The sequence below is a fragment of the Corvus kubaryi genome, unplaced genomic scaffold (genome assembly GCF_017639235.1).
Source record: "Corvus kubaryi isolate FWS band 111438036 unplaced genomic scaffold, C.kubaryi_AGA036_p1.0 split1-37355, whole genome shotgun sequence".
NCBI lineage: Eukaryota > Metazoa > Chordata > Aves > Passeriformes > Corvidae > Corvus > Corvus kubaryi.
The window spans coordinates 1,672,789-1,688,265 of NW_024582078.1; the positions used below are offsets into that span (position 1 = coordinate 1,672,789).

The 15,477-nt window shown below is 62.0% G+C and overlaps 2 protein-coding genes across 2 annotated transcripts; one reads left to right on the forward strand and one right to left on the reverse strand.

Moving 5' to 3' along the window:
• Positions 1 to 1,449: 1,449 nt before the first annotated feature.
• SPDEF (SAM pointed domain containing ETS transcription factor) lies at positions 1,450 to 9,550 on the forward strand. The gene is made up of 6 exons (XM_042013468.1): positions 1,450 to 1,805; positions 6,042 to 6,515; positions 6,699 to 6,896; positions 6,988 to 7,035; positions 7,482 to 7,622; positions 7,719 to 9,550. Exons 2-6 carry the CDS (start codon positions 6,068 to 6,070, stop codon positions 7,895 to 7,897), a joined length of 1,014 nt encoding a protein of 337 aa, XP_041869402.1. The 5' UTR covers positions 1,450 to 1,805; positions 6,042 to 6,067; the 3' UTR covers positions 7,898 to 9,550.
• A 94-nt stretch (positions 9,551 to 9,644) lies between these two features.
• PACSIN1 (protein kinase C and casein kinase substrate in neurons 1) lies at positions 9,645 to 14,412 on the reverse strand. Its single transcript, XM_042013467.1, has 9 exons — positions 14,167 to 14,412; positions 13,663 to 13,819; positions 13,309 to 13,544; positions 12,990 to 13,145; positions 12,487 to 12,662; positions 12,160 to 12,280; positions 11,953 to 12,077; positions 11,642 to 11,835; positions 9,645 to 11,321 (listed from the first exon to the last, which is right to left on the reverse strand). Exons 1-9 carry the CDS (start codon positions 14,227 to 14,229, stop codon positions 11,212 to 11,214), a joined length of 1,338 nt encoding a protein of 445 aa, XP_041869401.1. The 5' UTR covers positions 14,230 to 14,412; the 3' UTR covers positions 9,645 to 11,211.
• Between the last annotated feature and the right edge of the window lie 1,065 nt (positions 14,413 to 15,477).

The following is a 15,477-nucleotide window of genomic DNA, read 5'->3' on the forward strand; positions in this document are numbered from 1 at the left end:
CTGGAGGGCTGCAGCCCCGGGGCTGGGATGCTCCTGCTCCACGTGCCTTCGAGGCATCCTGAGGTGTGACACGGGAGCAGTTTTGGGTACCTGGGGGCCTTGTCCAAAGCGGTGGATGCTCTGAGTGGGCTGGGGAGCTCTGCTGGGGCTGCCAGGAGCACTGGGAGGGCACTGGGGGCCTGGACCCCCCTCCTGGCTGTGCCACATCCCAATAGAACATGCCCAACTCCTGCCAAGGCCCAGGCAGGGACTGGCGGGTTCCCAACGCAGCTGCTTGTCCCGGGGTCCCCCCACACCCACTGCCACGTGTCCCAGGCCCAGCCGTGTTTACCAAACAGGGGAAAAGAACTCCCCCGGGACACGGGAGCCCTGATCCAGGGGGAGCTTTCCCCACGATAAGATAACATTGAGGCATTTCAAAGGGAGGCAGAAACTCCTGGTGCTGCCGATAGCAGCGAAGCCCTTTCCCAGTGCTCACACCGGGGTCTCTTTTCTCCGGGGTTTTAATTCCCTCACGGCAAACATTTCCAATGGATGGCTTATCGGCTGTGCCTGCCCGGGTCAGGGCAGTGAGGGATGCCAGCTCTGCCACCAGTATGAGGGCTGGGGACGGGCCACGTGCCTGCGGGGACGTGGTGACGTGGGGCCGACCTGTGGGTGTTTGTGGCGGGGTTTGGTCTGACGTGGGTTTTTAGGGCACGGGGGAGTTTGGTTTTGGCAGCGCTACGTGCACAGGAGAACTGCCCGAACTGCCCTGCCTGCTTCATGTGCTAAAAAAAAAAGACAATAAATACCAGCTCGGTGTCTGTCTTGCTCAGAACTGCTTTTTCCTGCTCATGCCGGTGGAGACAACCTGGGCCTGGAGAGCGGCATGTTCTGGCCGTGCCCCCGTGCCCCATCCTGCAGTCACGGACCCTGGGCAGGGGACAGCGCTGTGTCCCTGGGGTGGGAGAGTTTGGGTGCTCTCAGGGGCTCCCTTCCCCCCCCAGCAGCTCTGCGCACCCTCACTCACGGGCTCCGTCCCTGGCTGCAGCACTCGGGCAGGGGATGGTTCTGGGGTTTGGGTCAGGAATGCTCCTGGGTACCAGCTGGGGACGCTCCCGGGGTGTCCCTCAGGGATGCTCCTGGCCCCAGCATGGCCCAGCCTGCTCTGGGAGTGATGTCACACCATGGACTCTCACACATCTGACAGGTCTCTGTGTTGCAGTTCTGACTCCAGGAGGAGCCAGGTGTCTGTCCCTGTCTCTGTCCCTGTCTCATCCCATGTGAGGGGATTAGGAAGGGGTTAACCGTGCCCGGATTTGCCCCACTCCCCTCCCAAGGCCCGTTCTGGTCTGAGCCCGCCCTGGACGCACCTGCCAAGGGTTAACCCGGCCCGGGCTGTTCAAACACCTCGGCTGAGGTAAGCGCTGCTTGTTTGTTCAGGTAAATAAGGAAGGAATTGGATATAATGGGCAAAGGAGGCTCTGGCTGAGCCCTGACACTCACTGCCGGCGTCCCCCTCGCACAGCCGCCGCTGGCTGCGTCCCTCTGCTGCCCTCGGAGCCACTCGGGGTGCCCCGTTCTCATCCCTGTCCCCATCGCGCTGGTGCCCACCGAGGGCCGATGTGGCTCAGCCCGGCCGTGCTGCCGCCGCGGAGCGGGCGCTGAGCCGGGCGCGGTGCTGCCGGCCGCGCTCCCCTCCCGCTCTGGGACACCTCAGCTGGGGCCATGTCCCCCGCAGACACCACGCCGAGCGCCACAGGGACGGCTCTTCCCACCCTGCGCTGGCACCCATGTGGATTCTGAGCCCGCACGCCCTCAAGGTAAGGTGCCCGCGCTGCCGCGACCCCCGGCTCCCTGGGCTCCCCCAGCGCCCACCCAGCCCACCTTCCCTCCCTCCGGGGGGTCCTGCTTTCGGCACCAATTTGGGGTGGACATGGTGCTGTCCCGTGTCAGTGTCCCACCCCACAGCTCCTTGCACCTTCAGGTGTCATTAGGGCCAAACAGGGACAGGTTGTCCCTCAGCGTGAGGTTCTTGGCGTTTCTCTGGATGGTGTCACCCAAAATGAGACAGGATTTGCTATTTTTGTGTCTTTGCAACTTCCTCCTGCTCAAGCAAGGAGGGTGGGATGGAGCCAGGACTCCTGGGGCTGGCTGCTCCTGAGCCCACCTGGTAACAGCTGGGACACCCAGGGTCCCACCAGCCCCTGTGCCAGGCAGGGGACAATGAGCTTCGGGGCACTGTGTGACAAACCAGCAGCTGGGACCCTTTGTGGAGTGTCCTGGGTGGCTGTTGAGGAGCTGCCAGCTCTGGGGTGTCTCTGTGAAGCTGAGCCCCTTTTGCAGACCTGCGCTGTCCCAGCTGCTTTCCTGCTGGGGTGGTTTTTTTTGTCAGCCCTGAAGTCACTTTGGCTGCAGGTTTGGTTTTCGTGGTTCTGCTCGGTTAGTGAAACACAAACGCCGTGAGGGTGCCAAATCCCCACAATACCGGTGTTCTCTGGGGCTGGGAGCACGGGGGGGAAGGTGCTGCTATAAATAGGGGCTCCCTGGCCCCGCATGGGGAACACCAAGCTCTGCTGCTCACCTGGGGGACACCGAGCACCAGGCTTTGCTCAGATCACTGGCGGGTTGTGCCTGTCCCCTGTCACTGCTGTTTGCCTCCCTGCGCTGATGGAGAGGGCAGCCTGACCCAGGGCGTGGGGACCCGTGGGGACACCTGGTCCCTGTGCCAGCAGCCATGCAGGTAATGGCAGGAGGAGCCAAGGGAACTCGGCGGTGTCGGAGGAGGCTGGTGGGGAGCTGAGGGTCCAGGGCACCCAGGACAGGCTGCATCCCCCTGAGGGTACATCAAAGTGAGCCCAGGGCTTGCCCTGGCCCCAACCGTCACCATGCAGGTACCAGAACCAGCCCCCCGGGCTGTCACCTCCCCAGCCCCCTGCTCTGTCACCTCCTCAGTCCCCCAGCGCCAACCCCAGTCCCTGCCCTGGCTGTGGGGAGGTTTTGGCCAATCCTCCTTCCTCCACCCAGAGATAAGAAGGGTGCGTGGCAAAGGGTTTGGCAGCAGGACGTGGCACAGCTGTCACTGTGGGGCTTGCAGGGTGGATGGGACATGCTGGCAGGATCCCAAATTGTCAGCAGCCTCTGAGCACCCACCTGGGTGCCTGCTGCAGCCCTGGCTTGTGCAGGGACCCCAGGTCCCTTTTCCTGCTTAATCCAGGCCGCTCTGGGCAGTCTGGGACAGCTCTGGCTCCCGCACATCCCCAGTTCCTCCTGGGACAGCACAGCACATCCCTGTCCCCATGCTGGAGGTGACCCTGGAGCCTGGCCCTGGCCCCCCACCCCGGCTGCCTGGGAAGGGCCTTTGGCAAGTGCCCAGGGGCTTGGGAGACATCCCGGGCGCTGTGGGCAGCACCCCTCCCGCATCGGGCCAACCTCCCCGGTCCCACGGGGCTTCCCGAGCCGCACTCCAGCACAACCTGTTCCACCACAGATTGGATTTTAATTAACGGACCCATTGTTCGAGGGTGGGGGGTGGGTGAATTTCTTTTTTTTTTTTGTTTTGTTTTTCTCTCACTCCCGAGGGCTAATCCCAACGTTCAACCCTCGCTGGTGCTCGTGTCCCACCCTGAGCCATGGTGGGCTGCATTTGCCAGGAGAGCTCGGGCTGGCACGGGGGTCCTTGGCCCCATCGTTATCCCCCTCGGCTGCAGGGTCTGCATGGGGCTGGGTCCCTGCAGGGCTGTGGAGCTGAGCTGTGACCCAGCACCACCCACAGCCACGGGCTTGCACTGGCCCTGTGCCCTGGGAACTGCAGGAGCCCCATCCCAGTCCCATCACCCCATTCCTGTCCCACCACCCCATGGAGCCAGAGCTCCCCGTGGAGCAGCGGCCAGGGAGCGTCTGCCAAGGCTGATGCAATGACCAGCTCAGCCTCGCTGAGCTCGGGCAGGGCGTGGGAAGGGTTTTGGGTGCCATGCAGGCCAGGGAACCTGGGGCTGCCCCTCCAGCTCTCCTTTTCTAGGGAAATGCAAAAAGGGGTAGGGAAAGAGGGGGAAAAGGCCACCTGAAGTGGCTTCTCAGTGCAAACAGGTTCCACCCAGCCTGGCTGCCCGCGTGCCAGAGCGGGAGAAAGTCAAACAGTGGCCCCCGCCCTGAGAGTACAGCGCCCTTGGCAGGGCACACATCAGGCTTTTGGGGACACTTCCCGAGAGATTGGGTCCCTCTGGTCCCAGCTGGGAGGAGTGGAACAGGATGAGGGTGAAGATGGGGCTGGGGCCATCCATCCTGTGGCATTCCCGGGGATGGCTCCATAGCCCTGCTCCTCCGTGTGTGAGGATGCACCATGACCTCAGAACATCCCAGAGGTGTTGGGGATGAGGCCCCTGTCCCCTCCCCAGACACCCCCACGGCCGGCACTGTGCAGCAGCAGGAGCTGCACAAGCTGTTACCACTTCCCTTTTGTGCCAGGAGCAGCATGAGGCTGGATTTAGGGCTGATCTCCTAAAGCTCTTCTTTTAATCCCGAGCAAATCAAGGAGAGGTTTGGAAACAGGCACCATCTCTCAGGGAAACTGTTTGGATGGTGGGGGCAGCCCCAGACCAGAAGAGGGTTTGGGAGCCCTCTTCTCCCTCCTCCTCCTCGCTGCAGTGCCACCAAAACCACTCAGGGATGTGGGCTCCAACTCCTGAACTCGCAATCCCTCCTGAGGTCCCCACGGGCTTCCCATGGGTGCTGTTCAGGTGTCCCTGGCTCTTCCATTGGTTTTTCTGAGCCCTTCGGGCTATTCCAAGGATGAAGTGATGAGTTTCCCCCCAGTGCAGGCAATGCAAAACTTCAAAACCCATATTCCTGGGAGCACTGAATCCTCAGGAGCCGCATTAACTCCCCCCCTTAGCATGGGACACAGGGCTGAGTCCCCAGCGTCCCTCCTTCACCAACCACCCCCGTGCCTGGGGGCTGTGCTCTGCCTGGAGGAACCCTGTGGGATCTTTTTCTCTTGAGTCTTTTAAACCTTTTTCCCCCAGCTGGGGTTTGGAGCAACAAGGTAGCCCCTTTCCCTGGCCACTGCCCCCATTCCCCCTCAGGGCTGCCTGGTGTCCTAAGGGCTTTCAAGCTTTGCACGCTCCTTTCCCAGTGCTGGCTCCATTGCTAAAACTCTTTTTTCTGCTTTTAAACCGCCCGTTTGGGTTGGTTCTTCTTCCTCTTGTAAAATGCAACGCTGAAGGTGGAGGAGCTGGGCAGCGCCCTGGCCATGCCCATTAGCAGCTTCTCCCCGGCAGCGGCTTCCCCTTCCCAAAGTCTCAGGATGGCTTTTGGGGAGGTTTCTCCATGGATGGAGCCATTTCCTGGCGTTGCCATGGAAATTCAGCAGGTTTATCCTCTACTCCATGGCCTCCGGGACTCCCTGCATGCAGAGACAGGGACAGGCTGATTTTGGGGAGTTTTTCTTGCAAGAGAGTGAAGGTAGTTGCAATTGTCCTGTCTTGCAAGGAAAGTTCTCATCTGGGGGTTGGCAACAGCGACCAAGGGCTGGGTGCTGCAGTGCTGGGCTCGGTCCCTGCTGGGAGATCTGGATCTGGAGGCTGCTGTGCCTCAGGTGGAAGCAGCAGAGGATGTTTTCCATGCTCAGAAATGTGTCCCTGCGGCTCAGGCATCCCTCGTCACCCCAGGGCTGTCCTGTACAGGTGCTGGGGAGCCCCTCCAGTGTCCCCCGTTACCTCCCGCCAGGGCCTCAGCTCCACCTGGGACTGAGGGGCTGCCAGCTTGGGGTGCAACCCATGCGGAGACCCTGAGCACCCAGACCCCAAACAGGGGTCAGATCCTGCTCATCTCCTGAGCTCCTTCTCCCTGCTGGCTGCTGCTGTTGGTCCTCCCAAAGCGGGGGCAGCCCCCCCAGCCGTGGCTGACCCCGCACTCATCCGGAGGCTCGCAGGGCACCGTGGGGCTCTTTGGAGGTTTTTTCCCCTCTAACAGGCTTAGTCCCTCCCTTTGTGCCTGGCTGCGGGGCGGGAAGGCAGGAGTGCTGGGCTGAGCTCTGCTCCTCTCTCCTCTCCGGGCAGGTTTGGAGCCGGCGCTGAGTGGAGGGATGGGCAGTGCCAGCCCCGGGCTGACCACTCTGCCCCCCGGCCGCCTCGCCTGGCCGGACCCGACGCTGCTGCCACCCCCGCGGGACCCCGACCCCCGGGGCTGGGGCTGCCCGGAGAGCCCCAGCCCCCCCAGCACCCCTGAGCAGCCTCTGCCAGCCTTCTGCCTGCACTACTTCGACATGCTCTACCCGGAGGACACGGCCTGGGCCACCAAGGGCGCCGGGGAACCGTCCCACAGCGGCGCCCAGGGCGGGCGGGAGGAGGCGCGGAAGGAGCCGGAGCAATGTCCCATCATCGACAGCCAGGGCCTGGGGCTGGGGCCCGAGGGGGACCTGCAGGGCAGCCTGCACCTGGAGGAGCACTCGCTGGAGCAGGTGCAGAGCATGGTGGTGGGCGAGGTGCTGAAGGACATCGAGACAGCCTGCAAGCTCCTCAACATCGCCGCAGGTGGGTGCTCCCCGTGCTCCCGGGGCGCGGCCAGGGAGGGATGTGCTGGTGTGGGAGCCACAGCCACGCTGCCTTTAAGGGGGGTGCCCAGCCGTGTGTGGGGGTCTGGGGGAGTGCGGCTGCTCCACAACGGGAGGAGGGGATGGATCCCGGCTGGCCACACTCACCCTCCTCCACCTCCAGACCCGACGGACTGGAGCCCCGGGAATGTGCAGAAGTGGATCCTCTGGACGGAGCACCAGTACCGGCTGCCGCAGATCGGGAAGTCCTTCCAGGAGCTGTCGGGAAAGGACCTGTGTGCCATGTCCGAGGAGCAGTTCTGCCAGCGCTCGCCCGCCTGCGGCGACATCCTGCACGCCCACCTCGACATCTGGAAGTCTGGTGGGTGCCAGGGAGCAGGAGGGAGCTGGGGAGGGTGGGCGATGCTGTGCAGCAGGAGGTGCCCCTCTGATCCCCCGCTCCTCCCTTCCAGCCGCCTGGATGAAGGAGAAGGCTGCCCCTGGAGATGTGAGATACTGCGGTGAGTTCTGTGTGGGCTCAGCTCCACTGGTCCCACTCCTGCCTCGGGCAGGTCCGGGGTACTTGAGGGGTCCCTTCCTGCTTAATTACAATTATCCGGAGCACTGGAGCAGGTGCTGCTGTGGGATCTGTGCGGTTGCACTCCCTCTGCCCCAGGGCGGCCCCAGGGCTCTCTGCAAGGTTCAGCGAAGGGGAAATGGCCACGAGCCCCTCACTGGCCCTGTCCCACACCCCCTGCACCCCCGCGGGGTAGGACTGAGCTGTTCTTCCTGCTCCAAGACAGGGAGGACGAAGCAAAGCTTCCAGACCCAGTGCCTGGGTTGAGCCCTGGAGACCCTCCGGCATCGAGCCGGGGTTCCCTGATGAGGGCTCATGCAGCTCCCTGGGATGGTGCACGGCAGCGAGGTCTGTCCTCTCCCTCCTCTCACCCATCCCTTCCCGTGGCAGGAGGTGACACCAGCTGGGCCGACAGCGAGGTGGACTCGTCCTGCGCCGGCCAACCCATCCACCTCTGGCAGTTCCTCAAGGAGCTGCTGCTGAAACCGCACAACTACGGGCGCTTCATCCGCTGGCTCAACAAGGACAAAGGTGGGCGGGGATGTTCCAGAGGCCCCGGGGCGGGCGCTGGGGGGCTGAGGTGGGGCAGGAGATGCTGTAACCTTGCGTGCCCCGCTCCCCTGGCAGGCATCTTCAAGATCGAGGACTCGGCGCAGGTGGCCCGGCTGTGGGGCATCCGCAAGAACCGCCCGGCCATGAACTACGACAAGCTGAGCCGCTCCATCCGGCAGTACTACAAGAAAGGGATCATCCGGAAGCCCGACATCTCCCAGCGCCTCGTCTACCAGTTCGTCCACCCGGTCTGAGCGGCGGCGGGACAGGCTGAGCCCCTGGAGGGACGGGGGACCTTCGCTGCCTCCCTCTGCCCCAGCCACGGGGACCCTCCGCCAGCACCAAGGACCTGAGCTGCGGTGCGAGGCTTCCCCTGCCAGGACCTGCTGGCAACGGACACAGGGAACCCCTCACCTCCAGCAGGCCCTGGTGCAGGGCAAGGACCGTGCAGAGCCCTTGCCTCCCATGGGAAGGGTGGGCACGGTGGCTGGGCTTGTCCCCCCTCCTCCATCTCCCTGCCGGGTTCTGGCTGCAAGTGGCTTCACCCCAGCCATTGCTCAGGGGGGAAAAAGCCTGGGGCACGAGCTGAGACAGTGGCACCCGCAGGGACAGGAACATCCACTGCTGCTCACGGTGGGGTCCTGTCCCAATCCGTGTGGGAGCAGCCTGGCACCCACCAAGGATGCTGCCTGCCATGGCAGCTGTGCCACTGGGGACCTTGGGCCCCCCTTGGGACAGGTGCATCCCCCCTTTTGCTTTTCACTCCAGGACATGCTCAGCTTCTCCCCTTTGCAGGGATTTGGTGCTGAAAATGGGAGTTTTGCAAAGGGGGCAGTAGTAAGCGTGGCTGTGGAGCCGTGCACAGTGGGGGTCCCCCAAGCTGGGTCCCCATTCTCGTGCACAGGGCCACCAGAGTCCTCCCAAGACCCCAGGTTCTGTGCCCTGGCACAGAGCTCTTCCCTTGACTGGGATTTTACTTGGACTGCCTGATTCTGGAGTTTGGGGAAATGGAGATGGCAGCTTTGCCATTTCCCTCTGGAGAGTGTGATCTGCCAAGGCTGGACTAGGGCAGAGAGCTGGGAATTGCTTCACCTGCTCGTTGCACCAGAGTCAGAGTTACCTGGCAATGTTGATCTTTTATATTATAGGTTTTTTATCTGTTTATTTGCTTTTTGGTTTTGGCTGGCGATGAGTTGTGGTTTAGGTTCAAATGGAGAGGGGTGGCCCAGGCTGCCAGAGATGTTCTGTGGGAGCTTAGAAGGAAAAACACCTGGTTCTTGGTCTTTTGATTTTTTTTCCTTAAAAAAGCTGCCGGTGCCAGCTACTGCCTTTCCCTTCTGTTCCTGTTCCGTGCTGCTCCCACAGCAGCAGATCCGGACAGCCCTGCTCACACCCTGGCAGGAGGGATGGAGGGTGGTGAGGAGCAGGGGAAGGAGGAAAACTGCCCTGGCCTTTGGAAAATGGGGTGGAAGAACAAAAAATGGGGTGGAAGAACAAAAAATGGGGGGAAAGAAAAAAAAAAAGCAAAGTGTGTCCTGTGATTTGCTGTGCGCCCAACGCAGCCAGTGCAGGGGCACTGTGAGGATGGGCCAGGGGTGCTGGTGGTACCCCAGATCTCATGTCCCCCTCACAGGTCTCTGGCAGGGTGGGGGAGGCCAGGACATCAGCCTGCTGTGCAGGGGCTCTCACAGGCTCAGGAGAGCGCTGGGTCAGGGCTGGTGCTTGGAATGGCCCCAAACCCCGCGGCACCTCGAGCCCGTCCGTGGGTTTCCCAAGGCTTTGTCTGGCAGTGGCACAGGAGTCCCCAAAGGCAGTGGCTGTTCCCCCTGCCCTGCAGCCCCTGGTCCCCCCAGCAATGCATCCGAGTCCCGCATCCAACTGCATCCCAAACCTTGGGGTGGGGGTGTCACTACGTGGGGGTGCAGTGGGGGTCCATAACCCCCTCAGCTGCCCCCCTGGGGGGTGAGACAGACGCACAGCAAAGGAGACCCCAGAGCCAAGGACGCTGACAGAGCTCGGTTATTTTCTCTTGCTGCTTTTTGTTGTCGTATCCACGGAAATACAATCACGAGAGATATATATATTATATATATACTTCTTAAATTACACAATCAATGTACAAAAACTGGGGTGCATTGCTGAGACAGGTGGTTGGTTGGGTCTTTTCTGACTTTGTGGTTTTTTTCCGGTACCTGGCAGGGGCCGGGAGGCTCCCGCCCACCGTGCCCAGCACACGGTGCTTCCCCTGCATCCACGAGAACACTGGATCCCTGGGGCCAAAAAATTCACGAACCAACGGAGGGGGGGGGGGCAGGATAGGAGCAGGAGGAGCGTGCGGGAAGCCCATGGCATTGATGCTGCTAAGGGTGATGGTATGGAAAGAAATGAGAGATGATCTGTAGGGAAGAGCTCGGGACGGCAAATGCGCTTGAGGCAGAGGGTGGGGGTGGCCGTGCTGGGTGGCAGCAGCCGCGGGAGCTGCAGGGCCCAGGGGAGGAGGGGTAGAGCTCCTTGGGGACAAGCAAAGGGCAAAGCGTGTCTTGTTTCCGGCCGTCTTCGCCAGGCAGCTGCTCTGCCTGGGCTGGGTATCCTGAGCCCTTCTCCTCCGGCTGCAGCTCCTGCCGGCACCCTGCAAGGCTGGACGATGCTCATCCCCCGTCCCGCTCTGCTCTTGCTTCTCTTCAGAAAGGGGCGGATGGGGACCGTCCCCAGCAGTGCCCAAGGCAGTCCTCGCTATCCCAGGCTGGCCATGAAGGTGCTTCCAGCAGCACTGGGCCGTGCCGGGTCCTTCTCCGAACAGCGCTGGATTTTAGGGCCGTCTCACCCGGATCTGGTGTGCGTTGGATACCTGCCCATCCGCAGGGCGATGCTGCTCCCTGCAGCACAGGCCGGGCATCGGCTCGGGAGCCTCCGCCCGCTCCGGGTGCGCCGACAGCCCAGCCGGGAGGAGGAGGAAGCTGAGGAGATGCCATCAAGCTCCATGGCGGGGCTGGTCCCACCTCACCTGGGCATCTCAAGGATGGCCGCAGGGCTGAAGGGGGCATTCGTCCCCTTCCTCGGGGTGGGAGAACTGGGGAGAACATGGAAACACCAAAAAAAAAAAAAAACCAACGGAGTCAGACTCCAATCCCTCTTGGTTTTCTGGGATGAATTTGGTTGGTCCCAGGAACTTCGGCGCCGTGCGTTTCGGAACAGTTCCAGCCAATCAGAAGGCGGCTCATGATTTCAGTATCTTTAAAAACCAACCAATCAGGAGCTCTCACTGGTTGGGCTTTAAGATCTTGAGGTATCGGCTTTTCGCTCAGAAAAGAAAAAAAAATTCAACTAACGTAGACGAACGGACAACGTCATCTTTCGCTTCACGTTATCTTAGAAGAAAGCGACTATGCAAAATACTCTTCGGAGACAACTCTTAAAAAAATAAAAGCTTGGTCGGAAAATATGTCTGAATCTCTAAGGGTGAGGAGTGAAGGACCAGACGGCAGAATGGCTGGTTGGCTGGTGGAGAGATGGAGACAACGGAGGGTGGATTTATCTGCTGACGGTGACAAGGAGCACACCACAAGACTTAGATTGCCTCCACGTAGTTGGCGGGGTACAGCCCCAGCTGCCCGTTGTCCAAGCGCCCTTTGCACCACCCCTGCTCGTCTTCCTCACCGAGTTTGGTTAGTTCATCACCTGGAGAGGAAGGTGGAAGGGAAGAGCTCATTGCAGGTGCTGGAAATTCTCCCATCCCCTTTTTCTCCCCGGGATGGAGCTGCTGGGGGTTTGCAGGACTCATCCTGGGCACACCAGTTTGTAGGATAGAAAGGCAAGGGGTGACCCATGAGCCCTCACGTGCCCTGTCCCTTCTGCATTTGAGCTCAGCTTCCGCCTTCCCCTTTCCGACAGTTCAACTTTTGAAGTGCTGGGCCAACTCAGACATTATTTGAGGGATTTCACACCCACAGCTCCAGCAGACGAGCCCCGTCCTACCTGGCAGGGGCAAGGGACCATACCTGCTTTGAAGCTGAGCTCATCCTGCTCCTGCCCGTCGTAGTCGTACAGAGCCCGCACCCTCACGCCCTTCCCCGCCGACTCCTCATCGAAGGGGTTGGTGCCGCCGTTGGCCTCGCTGGTGTTGAAGGAGTTGCTGCCCTCGTCATCGGACCACTCGGCGCTGTAGGTCTGCCCGCGGTCGTGGCTGCTCACGCTGGGAGGGGGAGGAGAGGGAGGGGTGGCTTTCACCGAGGACATCCCGCATCCCCAAATGTTTGCACCGGCAAAGGCCACGCCTCTCATGGCACCTCCCCTCCGTGCTGGCCCTCACCTCCCGCGCTCGCCCGCTTGAGCCCCCGTGTCGCCCGCGCTGCCGGCGTTGGTCAGGGCCACCCCCTCGCCCTTCTTCTGCTTCTCCTTCCGCGTTATCGTGTGCGTCAGGTCTGGGTTCCACTCCTGCAAGCACAGAGTGACCAACCCCTGAGTGCCTGGCTGCCCCGCGGGGCTGCCAGCACCCAGCCAGGGCGCCCAGCCTCACCTCAAACTGGGGCCAGTTCATGGGCATCCCGGGGCCACTGGTGCTGCGGAACCACCGGAGGTCCTCCTGCGCGTCCGACAGGCGGATGGTCTGCTCCAGCTCTCGGTACACGTTGGCGTAGCTGTGGGGAGAGACGTGGTTGGGGGGCTGTGGGTCAGGGGGGACCCCCGGGGACAGCGTGGGACGGGGGCGTGCCCAGGCTGTGTCACCTGGAGCCCAGGCTGGGTGTCCTCCGAGGCACTGGGGGGCGCCAGGCTCCCGCACAGCCTCCCGCCACTCTGGTACCTCTTGGTGACCGTCGTGTTGGCCAGCGTTCACTGTCCCTACCTGCTGCTCTCAGCCAGGTTCAGGTGTCTCTTGATGTCCAGGAGCATTTCCTTGAGGAAGTTGAGCCTCTTCTCCTCAAACTGCTGGCACTGCTCGAAGACCTGCTCCATGCTCTCGATGTACTGCGGGGTGCACTTGTTCAGCTCGTCCAGCACCTTCTCGTACTTCTCCTGAGTCTGAAAAAACGCAGGAGGGACCCTGGTTGTACCTTGAGCACCTCAGAGGCCGTTTCTGGGTGCTGAGAGGTCTGGTTTGGGGCTCACCAGGCTGGGGAGCCCAAATTGAGCCAAGAGCTGCAGTGGGTGGAATCAGCCCCCATAAGTGGGGTAAATCCCTGCCCAACTCACACTCCCCTGAGCGCTGCCTGCAAGTCCTCATCCTTCTCCAGGAGCACAGGGATGGGAAAATGGGAATGGATGGTGGAGAAAGGGAGGTGGTGGCCATCTCCACTGGTTTCCCCTGCCCAATGTCCCATGCGTCCGGCACAGGGCAGTGCCTCACACCTTTTGCACGTCTTGCTTGCACTTTTCCACTTTGTCCTGGAGCTTCTTCTGCTGCTCAGGGGTGTTGGACTGATCCGCCTTGCTGTTGGCTTCCCGGGTCATGGCCAGCTTCTCCTCCTTGCATGCCAGGTGATAGGCCTTCTTGGCTGTCTCCAGCTGTGGGGAAGACAGGGAAGGGACATCAGAGTAGCAGTCACAGCCCCCTGCCCACCCCTCTGCCTGTGGGGAGGTGCCACACATCTCTCCCAGCCGGGACCGGGCACACAGAGCCAGACCTGGGGATGCAGGGATGCCTCAGGACACGCCGTGTTTCTCTCACCTCCTTGAGCTTCTTGGCCCAGGGCTTCTGGGCTTTGCGGAAGCCATCCTCAGCCTCCTTGGCCTCCTTGAAGCCCCCCATGATCTGCTTGTGGTAGGCGTCCTTCTGCCAGTTCTTGACCTTCTCGAAGTCGTCGTTCAGGAGGCTGTTCTTCACCTCCTGGTGCAGCTCGCTCACCTTGTCCGCCTCCGTCATGATCGCGGCCCATGCCTTCTCCAGGCTGCCATACTGGGGACCTGGGGGCCGAGGGGACCGCTGGGGGTCACTCCACTGCCCTTACCCCCTCCATTTCTGCCAGGTGATGCTGTGACGGTGCGTGGGGACCCAGCCCTCCCCCTGGGGAAGCCATGGTACCTTTCTCGATGAGCTGCCTCCACCGCTTGGACCAGTCGGTGAGCTGCTGGGCGTAGGACTTCTCGATCTTGGCCCGCTCGTGCACGCAGTTCATGAGGTCATTGCAGAGTCGGTGTCCATCATCGATCCGCTTCACCGTGCGCTTGTAGTTCCCCACCTGGGATGGGGACAGGCAGGTGTGGGGGCTGTGACCGTCCTGCCTGGCTCAGCCCCAGCTGGCCTGGGGTGGCTACAGGGGAAGCACCAGGCAATTTGGGGGTGCAGGGATGGAGCTTTGGGTTGGGGCTGCTCAAAACCAACTCTTTCCAGTCCTCACTGTCACTCTGTGCCCTTCGGGGACAGCTGAGGTTGAGACCTTTGGCAGAGCCAGCTCAGACACGAAGCCACCGCAGCAGGGATGCTCTCAGGCAGGGAGGTGAGGGCAGCCCCCAGCCCAGGGGGCACCCTGGGGTGCAGGGACAGTGGTGGTGGGGTCTGTGGGAGGAGAGGATGGCTGGGACTCACCTCCCAGAAGCTGTCGGTTGTTTCCTCGGCGGCTGATGCCGACTCGTCGTAGGAACCCGACATGGCTCCCGGCGCTGCCTCGGGCGTCAGAGCAAGCGCTGGGGGTTTCCTGGGCAAACACCAGCCTCATGCACTGAGGGGACAGGAGAGGGGAGTCACGGGCGGTGCAGGGGACCCCCATTCCTCCTGTCAACAGCTCTGTGGGAAAAACCTCCAGGCACAGGGACAGTGCCTGCTCCAGTTCTGGACCCACAGACTCCTTCAGTGCCCACCACCCACTTGGTGCCATCCAAACAGCCCAGAGCCAGAGGTGCTGGGAGGGAATCTTGGGGAGCAGCACAATGGGCGCACACCGGCCGGTGCCTGGCTCAGCACCAGGAGCCGCTGGGCAAGGGGCCGTGGCAGGGTCAGGGGATGTGCCGCCCAAGAAATTCTCGTCCTGATATTCCACCCTAATCCGTCCTGATCTTCAGAAAAACGGCATCCCCGGAGCGTCATGTGGCCCCGCTGCGTGGCTTAACCCTTTGCCACTTTGCTGAGAGCTGGGAGGGGGCTGGTGGCTGGGGTGGCATCGTGTGGGGACAGAGAAGGGACTGTGGTGGCCATGGGCACCCTCAGCATCCCCATCCTGTCCTGGATTTGGCCAGTGCTTCCACAGGAAAGCACTGGGCCTATCCTGCATGGCATCTGCCACCGGGATGGGGACAAAGTGGTCACAAAGAGCTCAAATTTCCTCCTGCCCTGTCCCCAAAAGGGCTGTGGGAGAGGGATGTGGCCGTGAACTTCACACACCATCCCTTCCTTGCAGAGGTGGAACGGGCAGAGGGAGGCCCAGTTGCCTGTACCCTGCCTTGTGGTGGGGTGGGAGGGCAGGGCTGAGGGCACAGGGTCCCGTGGGGAGCACTGGTGAGTGCCCACACTCTCCAGCTGTGTGCACAGCTGGCCTTGAGGTGTCGCCAGGCCAGGGCAGGGCACAGCCCCAGGAGGACGGGGGCCTGAAACAGTTACTGGAGCACGGCGCAGGGCTCGCTGTGCTGGAACTAACAGGGCCTGGCAGGGATTTAGTGATATAACCAGGGAGGCACCAATCCCCTCCACCCTCCCCAGACGGTTAAAAATAAACGCGTGACTGTCCCTCGTTCAGCCGCCGCGACGCAGATGGATGGGGGACAGCAGCGTCCCCCCGCAGCCGGCTGCACGCGGCGCCCGCGCCTGCCTGGCACCCATGGCACCGCCACCGCCACTGCCTGGCACCCACGGCATCGCCAGCACTCCTCCTGGCACCCACTGCCACTGTCCCTGCCTGGCACC